Here is a 24,011-nt window from a genome sequence, read left to right on the forward strand (position 1 = left end):
CTTCTGAGCAGCAGTAACTTACTCATTTCTCATGTTGCCACCCCTTACACAGAGTCCTAAAGAAAGGCTAAAATCAGTGTGCAATCCATGACTACTTAGGCATGTGATTTGTCAAGAAACTGAATCTAACAAGTAACAATCAGCTTCACTTCCTTCAGTCAGTGATAACATCAGGGAAATGCTGTACCTCAGCTGTTGGGAAAACATTCCAAGAGCCTTGCTTTGATGAGATGAGTTCCTGGCTATAGACACCCCCATTCATGGCACTGCTGACATTTCAGGAGGCTTTTTAATTTTTTAATTTTTTTAATTTTTAATTTTAAAATTCAAAAATTTAAAATTTAAAATCCTGTGTGGAAGCTACTTTTTGTAGCTTTTGAATGTTTTCTCATGATCTTTGCCTTCTTTCATTCTTCATCATTGTGTACTATGCAACGAAGAGAATGCTGGTGGTACTAGGGATTGCCTTGGATTGGTTCTTATAACGAAATGCCTTTTTTTGTTTGTGGCCCTTGCACCAGAAATATCATGGCAGATTACTGCCAGTTTTGTTTTCTGGCCTAGAAACCTCATGGGTGTGCCAAAACCAGTATTAAGCAAAAAGCCTTGGAGTGCCATATACTGTAGTTGTAGCTTTCTGTTTTAAATGTGCTGTCTTGGGTGGTAATGGGATGGATTGCAGATTGCCCTAGGCTGAAGCAAGAACACACTCATTTTGCAAAATGAGTGTATATACAAGGGAGAAGGAAAAAATGGGATGTTTTATGGGGTTTTTATTACTTAAGAACCTCCAGTCATAAATAATGGGTATGGTATTTGATCCAGCAGTGTGTAGGAAGTAGGAATCAATGGGAACTTCATTCTGGAACTGCAGCCTGTGGGTTTTCCCTCTCTGTGCTATATAAATACAGGGTATTTCAGAACTCTGAGTTCCTGCACAACTGCCCTTTTCTCTCCCTCTTTCTCTTTTGGTAGATGCGAGTTGCTCTTTCTGCTTGTTGGTATAAATAAACCAAAGAATATGGTAACAATTAATTTGAAAGGCTTATAGTGTGTCATATTTGCCCTTTGGACAATATACTTTTAGTAGAACTCATGATGTTTTGGGTTGTGGGGTTTTTTTGAGCAGTAATATTTACTCTTGGAATAAAGCAGAGCACAAAATTGTTCATTCAGCCAGGAAATTATGAAGGTAGCAACACTGTGTAAGTGCATTTTATCCAGTCCTTTTGTTACAGCAACAGTGACATCTTAAACTGGAGAGGTTTTGGCAGAGGCTCCCCAGCACTGGGTGTTTATTTTGTTGTTATTTCTCCATTTGTTTTTAATGACAACCCCTGGCACTGTGACAGATGCCTTCTGTTTGCTACTCCAGAGAGCAGGCATGGCCCCTTGAGAGCTTGGCAAGACAAGAAAGGGGGTATGTGACAGGTGCTGGAGCAAAGGACATCATATCTCTGCTGAGATTATCTCCACAATATGAATCCACCAGAGAAGCAGAGCTTTGGAAAAGACCACTTGCCTGCCTTAACCAAAAATGGGCATTTAAGCCCCTGCCAGAGGCTGTTGTCCTAAATAAACTATTGCTTGTGTCTTCTCATGTCATTTTCCATTCCCAACAACTTTTAAATTAGGTCCAATCTATTTATCTTTTTTCCCCTTGCTTAGAGTTTTTAGAGGAATAATTTTTCATTCTTCTCAGACAGCTGAGTTGGAAATGGACTTTTGCAGGATGATGGTCGTGTCAGTGATGGAGAAATATGGAGTGTCAGGGTATGATGAAATATCTTCCAGTTACCCTGGCTTTCTCTGTGGGAAGCTGGCTAAAGGCCAATTGCAGTCAGCCCTGGAATATTCTGTAATTAATGAGTGAAAGCTCTCACCCCTGAGAATGGGCACCAGGGTTACACATCAGTAGGTGTGGCTTAAAATCTGTCAGAAATGAAAATACTGCATGCTTCCATGGGATTGTGGGTGTGCAAAGGGGTCAGAAAAGAGAACTTGAACACACTGAGAAGAGGGGACACTTTTCAGGGACCTCATTTTGACTCCAAAACCCAGCAGTGCATTCTGCATCTGCCCCAGAGCCGAGTGGTTCTGAAATTCTGGTTTGCCAAGAAATAATTATTCTGATAAAATTCTACATAGTCAGCAATGGCTTTTAGGGAGAGGCAGCCGAAATTTCTTCCAAGTTCTGTGTCCCATAAACTTGCAAACTCTCTGGGATTGATCATCTGGCATTTTAACTTCTGTGCATATAAAAAGATGAAATCCCTATTAAAGGAGCCTTGTTTAGTAAACTGAGGTAAACTGAAATCCAAAGAAACCAACTCTTCTGTGGTATGATGTTGAGAATTTTAAACTTCCTGTGCTAAAGGACACAGACCCACATGAAAATACTATATTTACCTGAGGTCATTAAAAAAGTCCAAAATTATTAATATTAGTATTTAATAATTATTATATTATTGTTAATAACAATAAGATTACAAATATGTAGTTTAATTAAAAGTGTGTAATATCACTAAGTAAAAACCTTAAAGTTTTAGAATATAGAAATATATATAGAGCAAAATAAAAGTTTTAGAACAGTAACTAATTATTCTTCTTCACCTTCTTCTTCATGTGTTTAAGTAGTACTTTGTAATTAGACAGAAAAATCAATATTACAGACTTCAAGTGATTAGTTATTAAGTGAAAATTAAAAAAAAAATTAAGTGTAATTTCTTAACTCACAGCTTGGAATATAAATAAAAATAATAAACATCTAAACCTTATAAACCTAAACACAAAATACCATCTCTCTTTATATATATAATATAATATCTAGTGTATAGTGTGTGTGTATATATATATATATATACACAGTATAATAACATGCATCAAGACCCTTTCTAGGTTTTTCTCTTTGATTATAGGCATTATCTGCTTCATTAATTTAAGTATTGTTATTGTATCAATCAAGTATTTTTCCAGTTCCTGATTGCCAGTCTGGGAGCTGATAACTGATTTCTCTCGACCAAGAAGCAGTTCAGGAATGCCAGTTAGTTGAGCATTAATTAATTTTCCTAAAGGCCTTGATTAATTTAAAATCCACATGAGTCTCTTGTATTTTTATTTGCCTTTTTGAGCATTTGATTGGCCTTTAAATGAGTCACTCTATTTTGTACTAGTAATATATTAATAATATACCTGAGCACTGGTTTTCTGCAAATATAAAGTTCAGTAGTGATAGAAATATTTTCAGGTTGCCCAAGATGATTTTATATTTGTTCCAAGTGAAAATATTTCAAAGAGCAATTCAGTCACATTAACAGAATAGGTATTTCTGCAGAAGGTGCTGATAGAAGCATTGCAGTGGAGTTAAATCTAGTTGGTGTTTGAAGGGCTGCTTGTGCTGCTCAGGGCTTTAATTTCTGCTCCTTGGTAGAAACTCCCATAGGCCAGAGGAGGCAATGAAGGACATTTCAGGTCAGCCACATGGCTTTTTCTGGTTTTAACTGATACACAAGGAATTCACATGTGCAGACACATGAAAACATTGGAGAGCAACACCAAAACATGTTTGTAGTCTTTGAGAGATCTCACTTGCATGGAGAGTGAAGAAACTTGAAGCCTAGAGTTAATTTTTCATTACAAGTTTCACCCCTTATATATTACAAGTGTTTGGCACCACCAGGAGCCATACTCAGGCCCAAATATTGTCTGTAATAATTTATATAATTAGGTTTTGGTTGTTACAGCTGTTAGTATAGTACCATGTAAGAAGACTCGATGTGTTTTATTTAGAAGCATGCTGACACATACACAGGGTTTTCTAGAAATTCATCAGTCACAAGGTTAATTACACAATGTATCAACAGACAAACAGAAACTTCTTGAGTCAGTACATCCTTCTACAAACCCAGAGTCAAATTAAAAGTTAAACTCTTCTTTCTTTAGTATGTATTTTGCCAAGCAGTGAGAGAGAAGCCCAGAAGAAATTCATGCTAACATCCCATCCAGTTTCTGCCGTGCCTCCTGTCTGACCCAACACACCACAAAATCCAGGCAATCCATTCACCCTGAGTAAAGTTCAGCATAACCTTCAGCCAGGGGAAGCACATGAAAGCTCTCAGGGCACGTCTGCTTTTTAGTTCAGTGTCTTGCTTGCTCAGGCAAAGAGTATTGGTTATTTAATGAACAGTTCAAAATTATTGGGAAAAAATTCTGAGGGAAAGAACAGCATGTTTTTTGGTATCCCTTATTTATAGAGCCCTGTCTACTCTCCAGCTTCTCTGCATCCAGGATACTTGCATTGGATTCATTTCTGAGCTAGGTATTACTGAGGGAATAATAGTAATAATAAAAAAGCATAATATACCTCAGAGGGAAAAAAAAAATCACCTTGAAGTTGCCAGTATGGAACACAGTTCTGTATTTTGTGGGATAGTGGCACATGCTGCTGATAATCTAAACTTCCCTCCATCAGTGGGATGTGGGTTTATAATTTTCTGATAGGCACAGTGGGTTGTGTATCTGTGTTCATGGCTGATTGATAGCCCACTTTAACAGCTGTATCGAGGGAAATGCTTTTGCCTATGGTGGCTTCTTCTTTATTGGATTTTTAAGATACAAATTTAATAAATCTCAGTTTTAATTAACAAAGTAAATATAAAACTGAGTTATGGGTTTAAAGGGAAAATGTACAGGAACCCCATGACTGCACAGATCTGATTTTTTTTTTTCAGCCTTGAGACATATCTAGTCTTCTTTTTATTCTTGTGTGGCAGAAACATTTCATATGCTAGGAAAGGTTAATTATTTCTGAAAAGAAATCAAAATCACTGAAGAAAAAAAATCCTTAATTTTTAATTATAGGTGGTTGTTTATCAGCTTAAGGTTGTTCTCCTGTGTATTTGATATGTGGCCATATTATTCTTCTTCTGTCTTACTTAAAGTGAGTGCAGTGAATCTCTTTATGAGGCTTTTTCTAAACAGAAATTTCTTTAGATCCCTCTGAGTCCCTACTATGCATCTGGCAGGTTTCATTTTAATTTACAGTGAGGGTGCTGCCTGTGGCCTGCTGGGGAGAAGCAGCTGGTGCCTGGTGCTGGCATCCTCTGCTTGACCAGCCATCATTTCTGTGTCAGAGTTGGGCAACTTAACTCCAAGTTCAGGTTCAAACTTTCTTGGATTTAAAGCAGCTCTTCCATAACTCAGGAGCAGATGCAGAAATGCAGCTGCAAGAGAGGTGTCAGACTGAGGTGACTGATCCAAGTGGGACTCCAGAGCTCTCAGAGTGGCTGCTGGAGCCCTGGGCCCTTTGTCCCTCTTGTGCCAAGTGCTGGCATGCAGTCAGGGACATTTCTCCTTTGTTCACCTTAGCAAAGGGGCAGGAGCTGGCTCAGGGTGAAAGTATCATTTGGGTTTGATGTGGGGAGGAGCTGGCTGCTGTAAAGTTTTCTGGGTCCCCTAGGAGGTTGGGGGAGAATAGGGCCAGGGAGACGAGTAGGGAAAGTATTAGTGCAAATCCTAGAATATCTTTTATAGTATAGCATAAATGATATTTTATGGAAGGGCTTGGGCAGGGGGAGGAGCCTGAGCTGAGTTAATTTGTCAGAATAGGACACGAAATGAACGACATGCACACGCCGAAATGTCCAAGGCAAAAAAGTGTGGTTTGTTTCTGACTCCAATATTTATAGACTTTCAAAAGTGACCGTGGATTGGAGGATGAAATTGCCACCTCTCCAGCCACACTGGTCAAACCAACAGTCCATCAAATTTCCCCTCCTCCAGAAAGGAATGCAAAACAATCATTAATTACATAAAAGCGCGTGAGAGACTCCATTACAAAAATCTAAACATCAGAAGGCTTAGAAGAACTTAGAACAACAGGGAGACACTTGTTTATCTAAATTCTTGCTGTAATCCAGTTCTTCTTCCCAGGTGAACCAGCCTTTCCCTTCCCAGAGTTTCCCACCTGGAAAATTCACAGGAGAGGTGGATTCAGAGGGAGATGATGCCCTCAGCTGGGGCCCTGAGCACTGAGTCCCATCCCTAAGTGCTGCTCCTCCAACCTTGGGAAAGGCACAGGAGGAACATTGCTGGTTATTTCCAAAAAATTCCTCAGCAATCCTAAGCTCCCCTGGGAAATACCTGGCAGCTTTTGGGTGAAAAATTACCAAACTTGTAAAAACTGCAGACTGGAGTTGGCAACACACGTGTACCCTGTGCAGTGGCCCAGTGGGAGATTTGTTGAACTGTTGGGGGGTATCAAACTAGAAGGGTTAGCTTTGCTTTCCAAAAACAAAAAGGGTCTTGCAAACACCCAAACCTTTAATTAAGTCCATAATTACTAGGATGGTTTTTAAGTGGATGTTGGTCCAATTCATGTGAGAGTATGAGCTCTTCCCAAAATGCACATGTAGCAGCCCTGTCGTTTCCAGAGATCACTCAGATAAAATGAGGAGACAGTCTCTAAGAAGGTGTGGGGTGGGTGGTTTGGGAGCCTTTTTGTTTTCCTCTCCTGTCACTGTGTTCATGGAATTGGTTATTTTCTCTGAGCACCCACCCAGGTGCTCAGAGTGTGTGGGACGGTGTCTGGGAGACTGGCTGGTAAATTTGACAGGCTTTTTATTATCTTTATTTTCATTTAAACATTGACATCACATCTCATTGCCTTCTCTTGGCTGTAATTAAAGATCCTGTGGAATTAAGAAGCATTAAATTCCTTGAGATTTCAGCCTTGGGAATTTGCCCAGAGGCACACAGCTTACAGCCCTTCTCTAGGCTTCACTTTCCTGGAGTCACCTCCCCCTCCCCTGATTCATCCAAGCCTTTCTACAAAGGAACCATCTTTTCAATTTTGCTAATTAATTGCTCTTGCCAGCCAACAGATGTTTCGTAGCCTTTGAAGACCAGGCATAGCAAGGTTTGTAACTTCTGCAGCCTTACACTGCCTATGCAATTTGAACAAGGACACCTGAAGCTCAAGAGAAAGGCAGGTTATTAAAGACAAATAAAGAGTTACAATAATTCCAGGAACACTCTCCCTCCCTATACTGGATTGGATGAATATTCCCATCCCTCTACCAATATTTTTTAAGTTCTGGGCCTGGTGCTCTATGAACTGAGAATGAAATTATCATTTAGAAGATCTTGTAGAATTATTTATTTATTTATAATTTGTGATCTTAAAGGCTGTGGTAAGAGAAGCCACAAAGATAACCTTGGGCAGTGCAGGGGAAGAGATTCAGGCTTGAATCTGACTTAGCTGGGCCCTGAGGCTGGGAGAGGAGTTGCTTTGGTTCCCCCTCAGCAGCTCTGCTCACACCCCATGGGCTGTGCAACTGCTCCCCCTCTCTTGTGTGGGGTTATTTGGGAAGGCCTTTGGCAAAAATACTACCAAGATTTGTTCTTATTGCTCAGGATAGCAGTTAGCACAGCAGAATTGGTGGGTCAGGGCACTTGATCTTCCCTCCTGTTGTCTACATTATTAAAAATGATCTCACTGAAACAAACACCATCAATCAGTGCCAGCTGCAGTTTAGCAGGAGTGTAGACAAGGACAAACCACACATTTGCTGCCTGCAAAGAGAGACTGTTTGGGCTGGTTTAACTGCAGTAAAACACTGCAAGCAAACTGATCCTTTTGCAGGAAGAATATATATTCTGCTATCAAATGTGACCAGGAAGGCAACCAACACTCCTGGATACAGAACAGGAATGGGTAGGAAAATGCCACTACTGAGAGCTGAGTATGTCCTGTTAGTGGAGACATAGATCTCAGTGCAGTTTTACTTCTGTGTCACAACAGGCCACAGCTTCTCTCCTGATCTACTGCAGCATCACTGGGAGCACTTTGGGTTCACTGCAGTTCCTCTGCTGGGGAAAGAAAGGGGTGTCTTGGGTAAATGTTTCTAACCATCAAAACAGTGATGGAAGGAAAGAAAGAAAGAAAGAAGAGGGGTTTGTAGGCACAGAGTTTGTGGTGATTGGGACTGGCCCAGCCTCATCCCCAGTGGGCACAGCTGTGCAGGACAGGTGAATGCTGTTGAAGGGAACGAGCCATGGAGTGCCCAGGGGCACTGACCAACCACCAAAGGGAACAGAGGGCACACAGGGGCAGGGCATCAACAGCAGGGGATAAAAGGCTGGGCTGAAGAACAAGAAGGGCAGATGCTTGCAGCCTGCTGAGGTGCCCTGGTGTTACTGTGTGTGGGCAGTGCCTGAAGCCTTCTGAAGAGGTGAGGTGTTCCTGTGTGTGGATTGGAGCTTTCTGAAATTGTGTGGGGATGCTCTGTATATTGTGGTTGTCTCAGTTGTGACATGCCAACATGAGGAAAGATGATGCAGAGCATCATATCCCAGGCTTGAAGGAACATGAGGTTCCTTCTGAAGCACAACCAAAGGCAGCTAAAGAACCAGCAGCCAGAAAACAGAAGCTCCTGTGAGCTTTGCAGTCACTGGGGTTCAAGGGGTTGCACAGGGCACATTTCCCTGACCATAATGTTGGACATGCAGACCATGCAAGTTTGTGGGGAAGAAGGGGTGGCTTTGAACCAAAGGCATTGAGTGGGATGTCCCATTGTTTGTAGGGACACAGTTTGTGGTGATTGGGAGTGGGGCTGGCCCAGCCTCATCCTTAATGGGCTGCAGCTGTGCAGGACAGGTGAATGCTGTTGAAGGGAACAAGCCATGGAGTGCCCAGGGGCACTGACCAACCACCAAAGGGAACAGAGGGCACACAGGGGCAGGGCATCAACAGCAGGGGATAAAAGGCTGGGCTGAAGAACAAGAAGGGCAGATGCTTGCAGCCTGCTGAGGTGCCCTGGTGTTACTGTGTGTGGGCAGTGCCTGAAGCCTTCTGAAGAGGTGAGGTGTGACTGTGTATGGGTAAATGCTTAAAGCCTTCTGAAATTGTGTGGTGATGCTCTGTGCATTGTGGTTGTCACCACTGTGACATTTGTTGTGACAGGTTTTCATTGCTGCTTTTAAAAGCCAGAATGGGGGTAAGATGTTGTTAGCATTAGGATTGGTGGAGGATGAGAAGGGCTCCTATTTAAGAGCAGCTGGAAGAACTAGGGGACACTTGAGGAGAGTGATGGTGGTCTTAAAACAGGGAATGCACTCACCCTGAACTATCTCTTGTGCTTAGCACTTTGTCACCCACTGCTTTAGCTCCCTGTATCCAAAGTGGTTATTTTGGCATGAATTCATATGTGCTTATTTTCCTCGCCTGAGCATCTGGTTCAAGGTTAATAGTTTGTCATGGTTTGACACTGGCCAAGCACCAGGCACTCACAAAAGTCACTCACTCATCCCCCCTGCCACAGCTGGGCAGAGGAGAGAAAAAAAATGAAGAAAAGGTTCATGAGTTGAGATAAGGACTGGGGAAAAAAAACTGCAAGGGAAAACCAGGCTCAATTTAAAAGGTACAAAGTGAATTTATTACTGAAATAGTCAGGGGAGGATAATGAGAAGTAAAATAAGCCCTTAAAACACCTTAATAAGGTCAAAAAGCTGTGGTTAAATGAGACCATCACAGAAAGCATGTGAGTTTTAGAGCTGGAGAACTGTTAGCAGGAGCATGTTATCTGTGTTACCACAGGCTCTGTGACTCAGCCCCATAGACAGCCTCCCTGACACCCCATCAGATCTGCAGCCTGACTGACATGTGCCTTCAGAAGCAGGACTGACAGAGACCCTTTAGCAATTATGGCAGCTAAAGGGGAAAAAGTAGGAATTGGGATAGCAGAGGCTCAGACCTTCTCAAACCTATGAACTTGCAAAGAAAGCCTTACTGATTTTTGTGATTAACATGCATGTTCCTCACTTTAAATTTCTCCTTTTTGGTTATCTGGCTGTCCCCAGCCACAGCACTGGCAGGGCAAATGCAATCCAAGGTCTTAGAGAAGGCAGGAGCCAGGAGTCCCTCCACAGTCCTCTGTGCAGGAGGAGGATTTTCATGTCATTCACCTAGTTTCAGCACAGGAGAGCCAGTGAAAGGCAGAAGCACCTCCTACCTCAGACAAATTTCAATTAAAATTCCTCTTTGAAGAGTCAGCACTGTATCTCAGGAGAGGTTAACAGCATGGCATAGAAATGTGAGAGCATACTTGAACAGATCCCATCCAGAAATTTTAAGCTCAGCAGACACAGACTCCTCTTTGGAGCCCAGAGAAAAGATTAGTTGGGTTATGCAATTGCTGGAGCTGGCATAAAACCAGCTGCATGCCAATTACTAGCCTGTATGCAAATACTTGTACTGAAATTCAGGATGCAGCTGGACGTGGGTCTGGGCACCCTTCCAGGATTATTCCCAGCCACATTATGACAGTTTTGAAAGAGAAGGACTCTATGGAGCCAGTAATTTTTACAGCCTTTCAGAAAAATGGAGGAAAGTACCACTACATCCAGATCTTGGCATTTTTTTTCAAAGAGAGAAGGAATTTCTGCCTGTTGATGCCAATCAGGATGTACTTGAGGCACTTGCACTCCAAGACAGAAGGCCATCAGTCTGTTTGCCAAGTTGAAGGCCTGAGTGCCAGATGTGCTTGGGATAGAAAGCAGCCTGCTTGGCTTGTCAGAAAAGAGTTGGAGAATTCACCACCAGATAATGGCAGAGCTAGAACTCCTGGGGGTGCTGCAGGGAAGCCCTGCTGCCTTCAGATGCCTCTGCTCAGGTTTCTGTTCCTGCTGCTGCTTGACCTCCATGTGGAAAGCAGCAATGCCAGACAAACTGCCATGCAGCATTTAGTCTCACAGACAGAGCTGATGCCAGGAGAAAAGGGACATGGCAGTCTCACAGTTATATGGAAGGGACAGACTGAAGCTGCCACCAGTATGCATGAAAGATGATGTGATCATTTGATGAAAATATTACATACAAATGTCCTGGCAAGGAGAGGCTTTTAAATGTTTGGGTCTGTCTTGGCAATATAAAAGTGATTCAGTCAAAGAATGCAGTCTCATCCTGGCTGAAGAAATGAGATTATTGTCTTGTGAGGAAAGAATTTTGTGAAAACTGCAGGGGAAAAAATTAAAGTAAGTTGTCTCAGTGTTATTTCTCAAATTTGGCCCACAGAAATGATGTGAAATGTTAGTATAGTTTTAAGAGAGGTGGTTTCTTTACAGATTCTGTTTGGCTCAAAGGACCTCCTATCTATTATATGAACCTGAGCATCAGTTTTCTCTTTTTCTGCCCTGGGGTACTCTCTCTCTCCATTGCTTTCCCAAATTTCTTCAGACTCTCTTGAATGTTGTCTGCCTGCCCTTGACATAAGGGAAGGAAGGAGGTGGGGTAAGTCCCTTTTGAGGTTTAGGTTCCTGTGTCTTACAGCAGAACTCTGAGCAGTCAGAGGTGAAGGAGGATGGTTGAAGACTCCATCTGCAGTCTTACCCCCTGGACACGTGGACTGGTGGCTCACTGGAGAGTTTGTGGAGGAATCTGCAGCTGGTGGAAATGCCATGGAGGCACTAGGAAACTCTGCTGGCAGCAACTCATGTTGTTGTAGGGCCACTCACCTGGAGAAACTTTCCAATCACAGCAAAAGCTCTGGGGAAATTACGAGGAAAAATGAAAGTGAAATAACCATGGTGAGTCAGGAGAGGTGGTTTGGTTGTGTGTCAGCTGATCAGTGTGATGCTATAGGGCATTTCAAGAGGGCACACAAAGTGACACTGAGGTGTGTTCAGCCTTCACTGAACAAATTTGGAGGGTGCCTGATGCAGAAAACAAGGGTTGTGTTGTGAAAGGCACAGGCAAGGCAAGCGCTGATACAGCTGCTTTGGGTCATTACACCAGAGTACATCCTGTAGGATGCTCACTGGTAAAGATAACCTGACAGCAGAAATAAATTCCACTGCTGGGGTATTTGTCAGAGCCTCCAGGCTTTCTGGAGCCTGCTGGGATACCAAGCAGACTTTGCCCTGTTGGTGCACCCAGTGTACAACACACCATCACCTCTTCTGCTCCTTTTGTGAGCAGGGCAGAGGAAAGATGATTTGGTTTGGATTCAGAAGGTTTTAATGATGTTTGAGTACTTGGGTGTCCTGGCTGAAATCCACACTCAGAGGTGTGTTTTTTGGAGCAGCTGGAAGGAAAGCACTGCCCAGGAAGTGGTGTGTCATTAGAGGCACACAGCAGTACCCTGCAGAGCCGGCTCACCTCTTCATGAGGGTGCTCCTGTAACTGGGACTCAGGTATCCCCATCAGGGAGGGCTGGGATACCTGAGGATGAAGTCATGGCTGCTGGGAAGGAGATGAGTGCTCATTCGTGGCTGTTGGAATATTGCTGCTCTCACTGAGCACCAGAGTGTCTTCTGGGGTGAGCCAGCCATGTCTCACTCTCCCCCTAGACAGTCATTTGCAACTCATCACTGATTCTTTCCAGTGACTTAAATAAATGCAATTTTCTTTTTGCTAGCCAAAAATCAGGAGATTGAAAGGCAGCAGTTTTGTCATTGGTCTTAGTCCTCATGTCCCCTTTGCATGCAATGGGGGACAGTGGCAGCAACACAGGTTCTGTATTTCAAATACTGGAGCATTTCTTTATACACGCACATGATGCGCTTTTAAATAGATGTCAACTTGTTTGGTACTACCTAATGCTTACCAGTAGGTTAAATTTTAAAATGAAGTATGCGTTCCTAAAAATTGAGAGAATGGATTGCTAATGGAGTGTTGTGAGTACTGGGGTAGTAGATGATTAATAACTGTAGAAGGACAAAATAACTTGGGTGGAAGTAATATCTGGAGGTCATCTGGTCCAATCTTCTGCTAAGAGCAAGATAGCTTCAGACAAGAATCAGGTTGTTCATTGTTTATTAGAATCTCTAGAGATGGAGATAGCACCAATTCTCTGATCAGTCTGCTCTGAACCACACTCCAGCTGGGAACAAGATTTTCTCAGTTCCAATCAGTGTTTCCCATGTTGCAGCTGGTGCCTGTTGCCTCTTGTCCTTGGGCACCTCTGAGAAGAGTCTGTGTTCCCCTCTAGTCTTCCTGCAGGCTGCAATTAGAGGTCCCCCCTTCCCAATCATCACTTTTCAGGCTTGTTCTGCCTCTTTCCCTGACTTGGAGTGACCCACCGGAAGTCTCTTGGATTGTTCCAGTTGTAAGGTTGAAGTCTGTTAATCTGCCTGTCAAGCCCATGAATTATATTGAGTAAACAGTGACTCAAGGCACTTGGCTTCTAACACCAGGTTCAGAATTTGACTGGACAAAGTGAGGCAATTAGCATCTCATCCTGAAAATTAATATCCCTGTAACAGAGCCAGTATATTACAGGAAAGCTCCTCCTGCAAAGTCAACAGGGTCAAACAGCTTTTGAAAAGCTCATGATGGGAAATGAATGAGGTGGGTAAAGCTGTAAACAGGTAGTGCTGCTCCTGCAGTTACCATTGCAAAGGAAATGGCAGAGCTGGGGCTGATCAGCATTCCATGTCCCTGATGTTAAATAACCACCGTGTCTGACTGCTTATTTAACATCAGGGACAAGTAATGCTGATGGCAGGGGTGTGGCTAACAAAGGCAACATTGATTTGAAGCTGCCTCCTCAAAGCAGAGTAATTACTGCAGAGCAAAGAGCCTCCTCCAGAGTGGAGGGCAAGGGAATGATCCAGAAGTGAACCTGGGCCTGGGAACTTCAGGGAATCGAGACCCAAGCAGGCAGAAGCTGCTGTGGTCACTGGAAGTAAAGGGAGAAAGCACTAAGATCAGTTTTGTAACAATTCTAGAAACAGATTCTACAGCTAAATAGATGTTTACAACCCCTAATGCATAGAATCTAGCAGGATTAGGGACACAGACCATTTCTTTTAGCACAAACCAGTGTATTGAATAAAAAAAAAATTACACTTCAGAACAGGACTGTTTCTGGTGAGCAGAAGCACATCTTAAACTGAGTTCACACCCAAGTGTTTTCTTCCCTTTTGGATGGGTGTAGGGGTTTTGTGTTACTTGTTGGATTCAGCTGTTGCTGCTCTCTTCTGCAGTATTTGGGATAATTTTGTCCATGCCCAGAGCCCTTCGGGGCCCTGTATCTGACACATCTTGTGCCCACAGGGTGCAGGGTGAAACGGTGTCCAGCAGCCTGACACAGACCTGCACACACATCAGACACTTCCCAAAGAAAATTGTGATCATGGAACATCTGGGGCATTCATCCCAAAGGTCTGGATATTTTGCAGCGTTTTTTCCTTTTACAGAGTTAACCAGACAAAACCTGACAAAATCAGGTAAATTATTTGATGTCTTATTTTAATAAGGCCATGCAAAGGAAGAATTTGAGGCATGCGCAGACAGATGAACAATCCAAGTGCAAATGTCTTCTCTGGCTGAACCTGTTCATGAAATAGATATTCACCCCCCATCACTTTGGGGGCGATGTCTATAAAAGAGTGGCCCAGAGCCTGCTGTCCTCTAGTGAAGTAGCAAAATGGTTGCAAGAGCCCTGTGAGTCTGTCTACACACACCTCAGGTGAGGAGGGTGCCCCATCCAACTCAGTGAAAGGTAATCAAATGATCAATTTTTATTTAAGCAGAAGAACAGGGGGCTAGGATTAGAAGATTTATGCTCAGGTTCTGCAATAATTAGAAATAAATATTATGCTCAGGTTCTGCAACCCAGTGTTCTTAGCTATTGAGCAGTTGGAAGTACAAACCCACGGGCTGCACATAACACTGATTGCTTTTGATAGAAATAAAGAATATCTTGCTGTTTCCATCAAGCCTTGAAACTGACTTCCAGCTAATGACCCAAATAAACTGTACTTGAAATTGTATAATTGAGATCGAAGGCTGTCTGGGGCTTCTGCTTGGGATGTAGATTCCACATCCATGAGCTTTTGAGTATGGTCATTGAGCTGAAATGGAGAAGGTTAAAACTCTCATTTTCATTACCAAACAACCCCATCTCCCAATACAAATGTGACATTTCAATTCTGCACAGTCCAACTCTTCTTAAATCATCTGTATAAAAACTTCAGATCTTGATTGATGATGGATGAGCTATTGTCTCCTGAAGCACCCAGTTCTCATTACCCTTTAAGGCAGAGCTTATTAATGATGGACCTGAAGTGCTTTCCCAGTGGGTCATCAGCAATGAACTGTGCTGAGGGATCAAAATACTTGGTTTGGCATGAAATCTCTAGGCCTAAGCTGTTTTCAGATGATGCATTCAGCATCTGGGGTGAAACAGGAGAAGAGATCCCCATCACTGGGGTGTTATGGTAAAGGTGCTTCAGCCCCAGTGAGGCTGACCTTGGAAATAGAGTGTCATCAGCATGTGTTAAATAATACATACATGCAGGATATACCTGGGTGTAAAAGACAGCTGCTGCCTTCATAGCCAGCTTGAAAGGTGTAAGATATATTCTGGCTTGCTTTTGAAGTGGTTAGAGTGGGCTTAGCCCAGTTTTTCCTAATTAACTCCCTTTCCTTTGCCTGCCCACTTCAGAGCTAGTTCTTTTCCCTCTCACCATGCCATCTTCCAGTTCCTAGTGCCAGCTGATTTTGTGGCACCAGAGAAGAGTTTTTATTTGCAACCTGGAATAGCAATAGCTATTTTATAACCATTTTTGTAACAATTTTAGAAACAGATTCTACAGCTAAATAGATGTTTACAACCCCCACTGTATATAAACATACATGAGTAACTTTCACTCCAGGATGCATTAGAGAATGAAAACATGTTTTGCCAATTTAACCCACTTTAGAAATTGGATAGCAGACCATGAGGGATTACACAGTACACAAAAAAAAAAGCTCAGTAAAATGCACTTTTAACAGATGGAAGAAGAAAAGTGGTTTCCCTCTGTGATGTAAGCAGGCACCACCCTTGCAGAGCCAGTGTCCCTTTGCAGTGATTGTATGCTTCTGGTGGCTGATAATGTGCTTTTAGTGATTTCAGCCAAGCTCTGAGTCCAATTTTGAGCGTGGCAGACTAAGTATGAGCTATGTGTGGTGTACCTGTCTGTTCCTGGCACTTCAGAAACACAGAGGTTCTTGTGTTTCTTGGTTGCCAGGGACCTGTGCATCTCCATCTCTCCTGTTAGCATTGTAGGGTAGGTTACCAAAGTCTGTGGGAATGTTCCATAGGCTAATGAAAGCAAGAAAACAGCAGTTATAGCAGCAGATAAATCAGAAATGTACTATCTTCCTCAGTAAATAACCATTTAAGAGAATTTTAATAATATGCAGATCTAAGTTCTCCACAATCATTTGAGAGTAATAAGCAAAATAATGACAGAATTCAGTGGCAAGGACACATGCTGGTTTATTTTTGTGTAACTTTGGCTGCAGAATTATACTGCTTTTAATCCAGTAGAGTAGTTCTAATATGGAAGATAAGATTTGTCCTTCACTTCAGAATCAAGTGGCCCTTGGTGCTACTGCATTGCTCAGGGCACAGGGCTGCAGCCCTGGTGCCAAACCAGGAGATTTTGGTACTCTGAAGTGTCACACCTTCCAGAAAGATGTCCAAAGTTTTCAGGCACCTCTAGGAAATCTTTTCCCAGTGAAAGCTGCTGGGTCTTGTGCTTAGAAATCCCCTTTTGTACCTTGATGTCCCTGAGCAGGGTGGAAGCCCAAGGGCAGCACTTGCTGCTGACAGGGTCATACTTGCACTAACCGTTTTGCAGTGTCATAAAAAATTGTTTTAGAAGACAAAAATACTCACCCCCAAATGGTATTTAAAATATGTTTTACTGGGAGCAGTCTGATTTGGGGCTTCTTTGGCAGGAACTGGCTTCTTTGTGCACAAAAGTCACTCAGGGACTTGGCATTTTCTCTTCTGCTCCAGCCTTGGAAAGAGCTGAGCACAGAGACACCTCAGGTGTTGCACACAGGAGAAGAATCCTCTTTTTGCCTGGCTTCCATTGCTGCCTGCACAGGCAGAGACCCTGCCTTTCTCCTGCTGTTCATTGTTTAACTTTATCTCTCACTTTCAGGGCTGTAAATTAAAATGAGATGATGACTTTATGATGATGAGTTCATTATACAGCAGCTCTATTGTATATTGATTACAGTTGTGCTTCATTTGCTTAACATGTAACAGAGTTTATTAGCTCTTCCCAGGCATTGTTCTTGCTAAGAGAGGGCAAAGAAGTGCAAAATGCGTTTTGAGTTGAAGTCAGTGAAGCCAATGCATCTGTGCTGATTAACACACACTGAACACTTGGTGTAAAGAGGATAGCAGGTTGGATTGGGAAGGTGGAGTGGAAATGAATCTGGAGCCCAGAGAGCAGGAAGAGTCAAACACAAGTGCTCTAAAGGTTGTGCTGAACTTTGAACTCAGTGTCACTTAATATCCACAAGAACACACCTAGGATATTACTCAGGTGTGTTTGCACCTCAGCGCGTCAATGACCTGGAAACTTTAATTCTGTCACTGCTCAAAAATGGTGCAGTGCAGGGAAATTGGAGGTAGTGTATCCCAGTTTTGGGGAAAAACAGCAGAAATAGCACTTGCTATTCAGTGATGAGGCAAGTCAGAGCATTTTTGTGATTACTTTTAGTAAATCACAGTGGAAAGTGTTGGCTTCCCCGAAATACAGCATATGATACAATTCCTGGTTATCTTTGTGCTGAAAAATTTTTTTTCTCCAAAAATTAAAACTATTAGAATTACTTTTAGATTAAGATCCTGCTATACAAGAATGTGTCAAAGTTCCTAGCAGGAAAGAAACTTGGATAGGCATTGTCATGAGGGGATGCTCTGAAACACAGAAATTTTGCCAGTTCAGTGTGCCAGGTGACAAAGGAACTGTGTAGAATTGTGTGTGCGAAATGGACTTGCAGAGAATTTTCAAAGCTTATAATATAATTAGAAAATACTTGGCTTCTGATTGTGATAGCATGAATTATAACATCTGTATTATCTCACCCTTCACATGAGACTGAAAATAGAATAAAAGTTTTTAAAACATGTCTCAGTTACCCTTACTCTCAAAATAAAAAAAAAGCTTAATCCAGCAATTGTGTGTGTTTAAGAAGCAATAAATGCAGATTGTACAGTTTTTCACTGTTTAATGTTATTTTTAATCAAAATCTGGGTCATAATGGATTAGATAATCCAGTATAGCTGAGACAACACAGAGAAATCATCACTGATCATGATTTCAGGTGTTCTTCTAAGCCCCCCTTTCTTCCCAGAGCAAAATTGTTAACAGATGCTGTATGCTTTTTTCCTGTGATCATAAGAATATTATACAGACAGATCATTGCTATATCTCTAATCTGGACTGTTTTTCTGGAGCAGATTATTATAATTGTTCTCATTTATAAGCCCCTTTTCAATGAAAAGCCAAGCTTTTAAACCAGAGCTTTCTAAGAAATATTAATACTGATTAATATGGTGGGAAGATGTATTTACAGATGATCCTTTATTTAATACATTCCTTGATTGGGGGCTGCTTCATTTACATGCTGTGTGACCTGTAAACTCTGAAATTTTAAAAAAGAAATAAAACGCAGTGATGTGTGTAAAGGTTTTCATTCCCACTCCAGCGCTTAAAGGCTTTCCTGGCAGATGAGGATTCTCAGACCACCTTAATTGCTACTGCCAAAGTCAGGAATTATCCTTCATGTCTGTGTGTAGCACTCCTGGCTCTGCAGCACCACTTCATGTCATTCCAAGGTGTCATTAGTAACTCACCTTCAGCATTTCTCTGCTGAGGCTGGAAGCTCTGACACTGACTCACGTTTCCTGTTAACTTTCATCAAAGTCACAGGCATTGTCTGCTGCTTTGGAAATAAAAGAGACAGGTTAAGTAGAGAAATTGTGAATTTGAACAAGGGTTTAGGGGGTAAAAAGAAAAAAGTTTTTGATCCAGAGGAAAGCCTGGTGCTGCAGCCAACAACTGTAAGATCATTTTCCCGTTGAGATTTGATGGATCAAGTCTTCAGAGACAGGGCAACAGAGCAGGTTTCTAAACAAACTGCTATCAATATGAGAATAAAAAGAAAATCTGAAAGCACACAAAAGGTCCACAACCTAAGAAGAAACCACAAACTTTTACCTGTTTAAAAACCATCTCTAGCACAAAGCTTCCAGCAAGGCATGTCTATAGGAGTTTTGGACCATAGTGTGTGAGATTTGAATCATTGCTTGGAGTATTTGGGTGTTTTGGATGATGGTATTACAGCAGCCCAGGCTCTAATATAACATTTTCTCCAGACCTTGTGCTGCCTGGCCCTTCTCATGTCCTGTGGGCTCATCACAGCATGGTTCATTATTGTAAGTTTTAAACTTTCTGCAAATTAATGAAATGCAGTACAGTGTGATTGATTGCTTGTGTTTTCAAGTCATTGAAGTGCTGAAGGTTATTTTACCTACAAAATACAAAACTGTTCCATGTATGATAACACTGGAACAAAAAGTAAACAACTGTGTGTCAGTCTTCATCAGGTTTCTTCTGCATGTGAATAAAGGATTCCTGTTTACAAATACTGTGAGATGCTTGTCCTCCAGTTTTCAGATTATTAAATAAGATTACAGTCAGAATTTTCTTTTGCATTTAAATTTCATGCCCTCTCTCCAACACACATTTAGCAATAGATGGAATCAGCTGTCTGAAGTTTTACAAGTATGTTGTTCTCTTGTTCTTCTGCACAGAGATACTGAATGGAGGGGTGTACGTTGGCCAGAACAAATTCCTCTGCTTTGCAGACACCATTCATTGGCAAGACATTGTGAGGAACCCCTGGGCCTCCAACTTCACTCTGGTTCCAACCAACGGCAGCTCAGGATGTAAGTACTGCTTTTCTTCTCAGCCTTGTCATCCCCTCAGCATCAAACTGGATATATATGGCCACAAGTTTTCCCTGATCCTCTGTTATGGAGAATTATGTTGGTACATTTTCCTTTCATTGCTCCCTGCATTTTTCTAAGTTTGTTTATTGCTTGGAGGACCACTTAGTTTGTTCTCAAAAACAGTGTCCATAGAGGGTATTTGTCAGCATCATTAATTTTATAAATTTTCTCTCAGCTGCTTTCTCTTTTCTGCATTTTATTTTTCTCCTTTATTGTTAAAGCCACTGTGGTGCTGTGGAAGCACAGACATTCTTGTTTGCTTTGCATTTGTTCCTGCTGCTCAGGCTGGTCCTTGAGCCACAATGGTCTGTCTGTGGCATCATAATTAGCTGCTGGAGTAATTATGGTAAAAGCTCATGGATATTCTGACTTTAGATGAGAAGTGAACCTCAAAGAAATAATTATTCTGTTGTCTTGTGTGTATATTGCTGAAGAGAGAGGAGAATTTGCAGAGGAAGGGGTGTTCTTCACAATATAATAAATCATTCTCTGCTTTTTACTACATTTTCTTTATTTTAATGCTTTCCATTGCAAACTTGAAATATCTGTGTGCTTAGAGTTTTTCTATTTCCCTTCCCAAGAATTATTTGCCTTCAGTGAATCATTCTTATGATTCCTGCAGCAGTAATGGATTGTAGTGAATGTTGGTGACAGCGATACAGAGTGTTTAAGCAAAATATTCCATAATGGAGTAAAGTGCAGTACTTTAAACAGTACCCTCAGGATGTACCAACACTGAAATTCAGAGACAGGCTGGGAAGAAGTTTATATCACATGTCAAAGGTGGCACCACAGCAGACATATTGTTCTGAGCATTCTAGATTTGGGGACACTTTGGATTGCTTTCCATATCTGAAGGTGTCCCTTGAGGGTGTATAAATGATACATTGCCTCTCTAAATTTCACTACAGCCAAGAAACATTTCATTTCTTCTTTTGTATGGTGGCAACTCAAAAAATAAAATGTTGAGACTCTGGATAGGGACCATTTGATGAGTCCCCATAATTTCTAAGCAGCAACTTGTTTTTAACCAGGTGCTTTGTGGTGTAATAGATTTTATAGAAGGCTGCCTTGCTTTTGTATATCTCATGTGCTCCCCTTAATACCAGAGCACAGGTAGTTGTGATAAAGCTTCCTCTAGGAGCCTGTCAAGCTGCACTGCTCCTCCCCATCCCAGCTCCAGGGCTGAGCCTCATCCCTTCTGCTTTCTGACATAGCTGTAATGCAGCCAGCTCTCTTATTTGCATCTTAAAAACCCTCATCACTGCTGCTGATCAGTTCTAGGCACAGCTGATGAAACCTTTGAAGGTGAGGGAATGCCTGTACCCTTTTATGAATCATTGCTTCAAGAAAAAGCCTTGGTTCTTACTCTGTTTTGTTCTCTCATTGGGTTTTCTTTTAACTTTTCCCAGTTCTTTAAGACAAATGCTTCTGCTCTTTTAAAAGAGCAACCAACATCAATACTATCTTTTTGAGGTAACAGGAGTTTTACAGGTGATTCCAGAAGAAGTGGAACAAGATCCATTCTACTTTTAGAAACACACTCTGAAAGCAAAGAAGGTAGATATTAGTGCCCACACACAGCTAGATGAATGAATGTATGTGGCAAAGTCCAGTTTTCTTCAAACTTTTTTTTATTCCTTTTGAGTTGCTTTGAAATATAGGGAAGGAACAATTTGTGTTTTGCCATTTGTACTTGATAAGTAAGATAAACAGCATTATTTCAATGATGATTGAGAGCTACGTACCAAGTCAGCTTCATTAAGATAGCCACCCAAATATTACTCTATTTTTCCTTGTTTGGGATGAAGCAGTGCACAACTGGACTGTATTTAATTTATCAAACATGAGTATCCTCTGAGAAACTGGATCCCCTCTCAGTACAATTCATGAGTCCTGTGAAATTTGATTAAATTAGCTAATCCGAACTATTTGTCTTCACAGCTTACACAGGTGAAAATATAAACCCCATTATACAAAAAGTCATCAAATGCTTAAAAAGGTCCTAAGGCTTTGGGTAGCAAGGAACTCAGGTACAGAAATCACCATTTAAAATTACCTGTAATTAAATACCTGTCTGTGTGTGGGTGCATGCATGTGCTGTGCACACACGTAGGACTTGGAGAAACAAACCTTGAATTTTAACCCTGAAAATTGGTGTAGAATGTCATTAAATAAGGTATATGCTTCTCAGTTTTGGCTCACTTGTCACATTTCACTACCTGCTAAAGGAGGGTGAGTGCTTGCTGTGCTCAGCCTTGCTTTTCTCCACTGCTGCAGATGATGCTCAGTACACTACAAAGTTCTTTTCTGCACAGACTGTGACTCAGGCTTTTCTGAATCCAGCATGTGTATGTATTTACTGTTTGTCTCAGGTGTCTCCTAATTTCCAATGGAAATCTTGCCTAAATCCACTGGAACACAGAAGTATGTGTTCTTTGGCATTACTGAGAATATCCCAATGTCAAAATATTTTGGAAAGATCTACTGGATTTTACTGTTTATCTACAAACCTTTGTAGGAGGGAATGTGAACCAACCAAACCTGCTGTGTGAAGCTCAGCAAAGTCCATCCTAGCAGTAATTTAGGGAAATCTGTGACATCCTGTAAGACCTGGATAGCAGCATCATGTACCACATTTAGCCATGACTGGCAGGACTGGAGGGCACCTTTTGCCCCAGGAATTGTGAGGGCAGTGGTTCCTGGCTGCCATAGTTGAGACAGAGACAATACAAAGAAACACACTCCGTTTTCAGAAGGTTTCAAACCTGGTTTTATTATAGCATGCATGCTTTTTATACATTCTTACAGAACTCCTAAGTTTACACTTTACTCATTGGTCACCAGAGACAAAGTGCTCATTGGAATAGGCACTTGCAGGTTTCTCTTATTTATCCTTCTTTCACTCTTGGTTTCTATGTCAACAACCTTGGTAGAAAATTCTTTCAGGGGTAAACATGGATCCTCTTATCAGACTTCTCCCTGGCTCACAGAGGTTGCTGTAAAACCTCTCCCACACCTGGCAGTGAACACATGCAGGGACAGAGGCTGTGACCTGCCATGGGTGTCAGAATCTGGTACCTCATCCAAACACAGTTTGGCACTCTGGCATCACTGGTGTTGTTTCCAACCACCAGTAAATGACATAAACCTGCCCAGAGATACCTATTTTTCCAAAAGAGCAGTGCCCAGCCCAGAGAAGACTCCCATGCTTGATCCCCAGGGCCAGAGTGGCTGCAGCAGGCTGATGTGAATGCAGTGTCACACCAGGCACAGCTGTGTGCGGGGGATCTCAGGCACAGCCCTGCAGGGAGCTGCCACTGCAGGTGCCCACGCTGTTCCCTTCCCCAGCCAGCTGGGAAAGCTGATCATGCTCTGATTTCAGGGATAATTTCACTTGAACCCTCTCTTGCTGCTCCAGCGCAATCAGCAGAGGAAGGCAAAAGGGTGGAGTGAAATAGAGAGGCTCTGAAGCAAAATCAGTCCCCTGCCTCTGTGGTTGTTTCATACCTTGGCTCTGCCAATTCTGGTGAGAGAAATATCTACTCACTTTTCATAGTTTAGGAAGGTTTAATAAACCTTATCAAAAATACAACAGAAGATTTAATGAAGAAAAAAGGTTACGGCGCTGGGAGCAAAAGATTTTCCCTGCCATGTGCTCAGCCCCTCACAGTGGAGGTTTTTCCTTTTTAACCCTTTAACCCCTCCCAAAGTTCTGTCCATCAACCCCTTCTTTGCTCTCCAGTGGTGGAGATTTCTTCCTCAAATCCTGATTAGAGGTCAGATGTTGCCATAGTGACAAGCCAGCCCTCCCAGATGTCCCAACCCCAGCTGTCCCTTGATAACCACATGAGGGGGGTACAACATAACTATAAACCTATAAAACTTTTCTTAACCTATATACATGATATTTGTCCATTAAGTGCGAGAGTCAATCATTGCATTACTCATCTATCACACTGGCAATCTCCTTCATTCACATCAGTGCCAGACAGAAGGGAATATGGCCCGTGAACAGGGAATAAAGCTCCTCTGATTCCCTTTTTCGTGGGCTTTCATTGTCACATCAGTGCCAAGGAGCCAGTTGAAAAGGCCACGGTGTCTTAAACACTGACAGAAATCCTGCAGACATGTGAATCCTGAGTGCTGCTTCTCCTTTTTTCTTCAAGTTCTGATCAAATGCATGCAGGAGAGCTCATAGAGCTCCTG

At 42.1% G+C, this 24,011-nt stretch overlaps 1 protein-coding gene across 2 annotated transcripts in view; it reads left to right on the forward strand.

The window, feature by feature from the left end:
• ERBB4 (erb-b2 receptor tyrosine kinase 4) overlaps positions 1–24,011 on the forward strand; it is a 579,112-nt gene that overhangs the window by 366,970 nt on the left and 188,131 nt on the right. For both annotated transcript variants that reach the window (XM_074548046.1, XM_074548047.1), the window contains exon 4: positions 19,605–19,739. In XM_074548046.1, the coding sequence (XP_074404147.1) occupies positions 19,605–19,739 (135 nt within the window). The remainder of the gene's footprint in view (positions 1–19,604; positions 19,740–24,011) is intronic.

Source organism: Zonotrichia albicollis, chromosome 10, assembly GCF_047830755.1.
Source record: "Zonotrichia albicollis isolate bZonAlb1 chromosome 10, bZonAlb1.hap1, whole genome shotgun sequence".
Classification (NCBI taxonomy): Eukaryota; Metazoa; Chordata; class Aves; order Passeriformes; family Passerellidae; genus Zonotrichia; species Zonotrichia albicollis.